This window comes from Haematobia irritans, chromosome 4, assembly GCF_050003625.1.
Source record: "Haematobia irritans isolate KBUSLIRL chromosome 4, ASM5000362v1, whole genome shotgun sequence".
Lineage (NCBI taxonomy): Eukaryota > Metazoa > Arthropoda > Insecta > Diptera > Muscidae > Haematobia > Haematobia irritans.
Genome location: NC_134400.1, coordinates 76879898 through 76886816, shown reverse-complemented (window position 1 = coordinate 76886816; position 6919 = coordinate 76879898). Strand labels below are relative to the sequence as shown.

The window sequence follows — 6919 nt, the reverse complement described above, 5'->3', positions numbered from 1 at the left end:
TTTCTTTAAGAGTTGTCCAATAATTTCTCCATTATAATATCCGCGATTATGGGAGATATAGGAGATCCCATCGGCATTCCCTTGGTTTGTTCAAATATCTTATCATCATATGTGAAATATCTGGAGTCCTTTATGCATAGGGTCACTATTTCTAAAAACAAATCCATTGGTATTTTGGTAAATTCTTGTATTATAGTCCATTTTTCTTTAATCGTCTTTATCTCTAGATTTATAGGTACACTGGGAAAGAGGGATACCACATCAAATTAGATTAGTAACTCGTTGTCCTTTATTTTTTGCTTGTTTATTCTTTCCCTAAATTCTATTCCATTTTTTATATTGTACTATGAGTCATTCGTAAGATTTTTCAATATTTTTGATATATAGTTTGATACGTTATACGTAGGAGAATTGATGAATGAACAAATGGGTCTTAGAGGTGTACCTTCCTTATGAATTTTTGGGAGTCCGTATATCCTTGGAGCTGTGGCAGTTTTGCTTGTCAATTTATATTTTTCGTTCGCATTCAGTATATTCATGTTGAATGATTTGTCCACAAATTTATTGTTCTTCGTCTGTAATCCTGACGTGGGATCTCGCTTTAGCCTGCGGTATGTGCACATATCACCTAATATAGTAACTAGTTTTATTCTAGCATTCTCTTGCTGCTCTTTATTCTCTAATGTTTGAACACACTCTTCTCCTTCCGCTATTACATTAAACTAGGCTGTCCATTACATCTCTTTTAAAGAGAACATGTTCTCTTTTTGTGTTCGTATCTCTTTGTTCACTCTCTTTTTTTGGTGCCGTATTTTTATGTCCAACAGTGCTCTTTATGTAGTCTACTTCAAAAAAACTCCTAGATTGATGGAATTTTATTTATTTAGTAGGAATTCGCCACTAATTGTTTACTGGGTTAAATCTGTTGACAAATTAAAGGCCGGAACACAATTGCGACGTTTCGACGTACTGCGTAAAAATTAGAAATAGATGTAATTGAACGTACGACGTAAATACGCCAATACGTTGTCGTCGTCAATTGTGGGCGAGATCATAGGAACATGTGTGGTTTATTTTTGACAGCGTATTTGTTTTTTATTGTTTTATTATATATTTATTTCGTTGTTTCTTTCATTAGAAACTATTATTATTTTAATTTTAACATCAATAAAATTATTAATTATTTAATAAAGAATTTTTTTATTGTAAACTCTTTTTTAGTTAAAATGTTCTCTTTTTTTAAAGCGAAAGTTCTCTTTTGAAAATTATCCATATGGAAACCCTACATTAAACAATGGGAAAGTTGTTCTTGTCGTAGGAAGAGAGAATTTTGGTCCCAACGAGAGCAGCCATTGCACATGTGGTGGTATGCGTTTGTCTGTATTATTGACGAACCAATCATCATTGCGATTGAATTTGAGTTCAGCATGTTGTTGCTGTTTTAGTGTTTCTAACTTCTTGATGTGTGTTGACTTTAAACTCTTGTTGTGAGAGGCGCGAATGATGTTTTCACTCTCAATGTATAGTGATAGATCCTCTCCTTCCATAAGCTTACTAAGTCGCTCTCTTGTTGTTTTTATCATCAAAGCATTGGTGTTCATTAGTTTATGTTTGAAGATTTAGTATCTTAATATGAAAGTTATATATGTGTCTGTCCAATTCTCTTTTTAAATTTGGCGGGATACCAGTGTTTGGATTGAAGATGTTGTACGTGTTTTTTGTTGTGTTAGAAATGAAATTGGGTACGATACCTGATTGTCTGCATTTTATGAGGAAAGTTGTTGATGATGTTAGGGATGCTGCAAGCCTGTTACTTTTTGAGTATTGTTTAATTAATTCTATGACTTCTGCGTTGTATTTTTGTTTAATGCCTTTGTAAAGCTGCATGTTGAATGTTTTTTTGCGGGGTGCCTTCCGTGTTTTACGAGTTATTAATCTCATTTTGTAATCTCATTTTGTGTAAGGCGTAAGCAAATTTTAGGGGCATATAGCTTCAGATTACTAGCGGACCTGGAAAACGTTAACTTAAGCAGTTTGCTAATGTTTTTGGAACAATCTGGTTGGTTCAACAGAAGAAAATAATCGAGAAGGTTCAACGGTTAAAACTAGAAGTGCCCATATGTAATATGTACTTTTAGTTAATGTGGTATCACAATGGACTGAATAGTGAGCCTGAATCTTAATCGGGCTGCCACTTTAACCTAACCTATTAATCTCATTTGATGTGATATCCCTCTTTCCCAGTGTACCTATAAATCTAGCGATAAAGACGATTAAAGAAAAATGGACTATAATACAAGAATTTACCAAAATACCAATGGATTTGTTTTTAGAAATAGTGACCCTATGCATAAAGGACTCCAGATATTTCACATATGACGATAAGATATTTGAACAAACCAAAGGAATGCCGATGGGATCTTCTATATCTCCCATAATCGCGGATATTATAATGGAGAAATTGTTGGACGACTCGATGAACAAACTCTTAAAAACCCAAGATTTATGACTAAATATGTTGATGACATATTTTGCATCATAGATAAAGATGAAGTTAGCAACACATTGACGACACTTAACGCCTTTAATCGACAAATTCAATTCACAATGAAATGTGAAACCGAAGGAAAATTACCTTATCTTGACACTGTTGTTCAAAGACATAAGAATCAATTAATGTTGGATTGGTGTCAAAAGAAAACAGCATCAGGAAGATTAATAAATTTTCACTCTAATCATCCTCTGCGTATTAAGATCAACACTGCCATCAATTTTATTAATAGGGTTTTAAACGTAAGCAACGTAAGATTTCACGAGACTAACGAGAAGAAAATACGATGGATACTACAACAAAATGACTTCCCCAATGACACAATCAATGATCTCATAAAATACGTGAAAAATAAAGGGAATAAGGATCACAACAAACAAGAAGCCACATCCATGGTTTTCAAAAAGACGACATATGTACCGCGGTTTTCCGAAAGATTTGAAAAATCAAATACTTACAAAAGGGATAACTACAAATTAGCGCTAAAGTGTAACAGGACGATAAATGACCTATTTAGTAAAACAAAAACCAAGATAAAGATGGAAGACAAATCGAATGTGCTATACAAAATAAAATGTGATGTGGACGAATCCAATCCATGTCCAATGTCTTATGTTGGCACTACCATGTCCAAATTAAAAACTAGACTTTCTGCCCACAAGTCCGACCAAAAGATGAAAGACAAGCCCCTAGAACAAAAAACGGCCCTTGCAGCACATTGCACGACTACAGGACACATACCAAATTTCAAGAATGTTGAAATACTGACGATGGAAGAGAATACTAAGAGAAGATACACATTGGAGATTTTACATATAATAAATACTCTCACTGACGAACGTATGAATTACAAAACCGACACAGACCACTGTGCACAGATTTATAGAAATCTTATACAAAGACACAAACATAAGCAAGATAGCTTTAGTTAGATATGAGCTTTCCAAGGAGAAAATCTATTCTTTGTAAAATGTAAATATAGAATCATTGTTATATTTTTGTGAATAAGCATTGTGAAAGTAAATATTGTTAAATGTTTAAATTATGATATTTTATTGATAATATCTCGCTGAAGATGATCACCGAAGGTGTATCGAAATATTCGAAATAGCAATATTTCAATAATAAAACAATGAAAAACAATTACAACAGCATTTTTCATTTATCATGACCTCAAGCCAAACAAAAATCCCAATAAAAATTAATAATGCTTAAACATATTATACTACCAATGCTTCACAAATTTTTCACAAGTTTTTTGGTCATCACGTTTTCCAAGAAATATTGTAATTTACTCGCCTACTAACTTTATGTGAAGAAAATAAACTACCAAGGCGACCAATTAGTTTTTAGCAACGGCGACATATCATATGTTATGGGGATGTGATTGTTAATACCATAATAATACCGGATGTAATGATTTGATATAATGTGGTATCAAAATTGAAAGGTAACGTGAACTAAACTATTAATACCAAACGGTAATGGCCACGTACCGCCTGTTTTTTCTACCAGTGTACAGTTATTTAATTTATATTTATTTTTTTTTGTCTTTTAGTCAAGATTTGCACATTTTACCATTTCCTTCGTGAATATCATTAAATTAAATTCACTAATTAATGTTGTTATTAATATTTACATCGTCGTATGATTTAAGAAATAAATGGTTCTATTGGCACTTCACATTGGTTTATGGACGTTCCCTGTCATCATTTCAAAGTTCCATTTCATCCTCATGGCTACCACAGACTCGTAACTAAGTGTCACTACAACAATCACCAACTGTGATGGGGGAAGCGTATCAAAAAGTACAAAATGTTCATGAAAGCATTTTGCCATCACTATTGTTACAAAAGCCTTTTTATATTTTGGGAAACACCAAGCGCAAATAGTTTGTTATAAATTATTTAAATAAAAACGAAAATGAAATACCGAAAACATATTTATTTCGCTTAAAATTGTGAAAGGTGTGATAGTTTTTGAGATATTTTTCCAGACACGCTGCCTCCATCAAGATCAAACTCTGATGCTTAGGGCTGCCACCTACACACAAAAAATTATCACCAAAATTTTTTCAATTAAACACTTAATTGAATTTGGAAACGGATTCAATTAATATGTTAATTGATTCAATTAATTATTTAATCAAATCCGAATAAAAACCAATTAAAAAAATGATTGATATTTGTTACGTTTCCAATTAAAATATTAATTGATTCAATCAATTTGTTAATCAATTCGGAAATAATTTTCAATTACAAACGTGATTGAAATTTTTTTCCGTTTCCAATTACACATGTGATTGATCCAATCACCTTTGTGATTGAAACTGAATAATTTTGAGCAATGGAAAGAGCGAAAAGAGAACAAGAGAATGGGTATTTATTCAACAATGTATGATGGAGAGATCAGTCTGTGGAAGTAACTCGTAACGAACGGTTGGGTTTTTGTTTTTCGCGTAAATTGAAAAACATGATTGGCGACATTCTGTCTGCTGCATTCAAAATGTGTGCATAAATATTTTGAACGCAACAACAAATCATAGCAAAGGGTTGAAACAAATAAAGTGTGCAACAACAAACGGCCACGTGGTAAAGGTTTAAAAAAAAATATATGACAGAACGCATTTGAAATTACCTGTGTTTGTGTTTTGTGGTATTGTAAAAATGGAAAACAATCTACGTTTATTGAAGGTAAGAAATTGTGAAATGTGAATACCGTTTTCCATTGAAGCCTGTTTACATTAAACGGACCAAAATAATATATTTTTTATTCATTTCTTTTAGTGACCAATTTTATTTCGTGAAATTGACCAATCAATCCCATCAACTCCACCATTTTATCAAATATATAATAATATGTTTGCAATAAAAAAGTGGGTACCGTATTGATCTTTTAAAATTATAAATTTTTTTTCACTCCTAGTTTTCTTAAAACCAAGAGCGGTATGGGTTTGTTGGAAGATTCACCTTGAAGTTGCGAAGTAGCGTTGGCATTAAATTGCATTTTTGTTTTACCTGCCTTTTTCAGTTTGAACCCAAGTAGAGAGCAGTATATCTGGTATATAAACTAATGAGCTGAATTATGTAATGGTAAAAAAGTTCTTTCTTTTGGATTTAAAAATATGAAAAATATCAGAAAATAATAAAAATATGTATTTTCCATTTATATTTTTTTCTATTTCCAAATTATCATCAATATAATACCAAATATTACATTGCTTTCCCATTATTTTTGTCTTTGATTGGTTCAAATTTTAATAGACGATTTTAATGTGTGGAAATTTTGGAAAGGAATTGTTACTAAAATTAAATTACCGAGCTCCTTAATACACCTTTTTATGCTAAAAGACTACAACTGCAAAAGAAGATTATAAATCTGCAACCTGGAACTAAGAATTGAACTTGATATTCTATGCAGGTAATGTTTAACAAAATTAACTTTTAATTGAACAAAATTAAATTCGAATTATTCTGTTTACTTTCAGAAAAACTAATTTAGCTTACAGGCTGCTGATTTATTGGAAATCTAGTCGCATCTACATATTAGAAGGAACATGTTAACATGGTTATTATTATAAGAAAGATAATGATTTATATAATTTATTTTTTCACCCTATAGTTGTTATTGATAGTAGTTGTATTTGTAAGTTATGTTAGAACAAAACACAAATGACAAGAACCAAATTTATTTGTCTATTGCATAATTCAAAAAATAATAAAATATTAAATATGTTTTATAAGAAACGCATATTTTCTTTTATTTCAAAAGAAAAAAAAAACTAAATACGATTTTGTGGTCGCAATATATAAATTTTTTGATCGAAATTTATAGCCAATTTCAATTAATTATTTAATTGAATGAATCAAATAGTTGATTGATTTTTGTCGCGAAATTAATTAAAATTTTAATTGATTCAATTAAAACTGTGATTGAATTTTATGTTAAAAATCAATCACGTTTTTAATTGATTCAATCACACAATTAATTGATTCCGTGACAAAAGTCAATTAAATTTTTAATTAGAAATCGTGTTGGTTTTCAATCAAAATGGGTGATTGATACTATCATTTTCGTGATTGAAGACATTTCAATTAAAAAAATGATTGAATCCGCGATTTTCGTGATTGAAATAAAAAAAAAAAATTTTGTGTGTAGGCAGCCCGATGTATCAGGCTCACTTAGACTATTCAGTCCATTGTGATACCACAGTGGTGAACTTCTCTCTTATCACTGAGTGCTACCCGATTTCAACAAATTAGAGAAGTAACACTCAGAAATGTCACCAACGTTACTGAGGTGGGATAATCCACCGCGGTCGAAGCAGAAATTGAACCCACGACCTTATGTACGTAAGACGGGCATTAG

The 6919-nt window shown here is 31.3% G+C and overlaps 1 protein-coding gene across 1 annotated transcript; it reads left to right on the top strand.

Moving 5' to 3' along the window:
• The first annotated feature begins 2505 nt into the window (after positions 1–2505).
• LOC142235615 (uncharacterized) lies at positions 2506–3483 on the top strand. Its single transcript, XM_075306878.1, has one exon. The coding sequence runs from the start codon at positions 2506–2508 to the stop codon at positions 3481–3483; it is 978 nt and encodes a 325-aa protein (XP_075162993.1).
• Positions 3484–6919: the final 3436 nt, after the last annotated feature.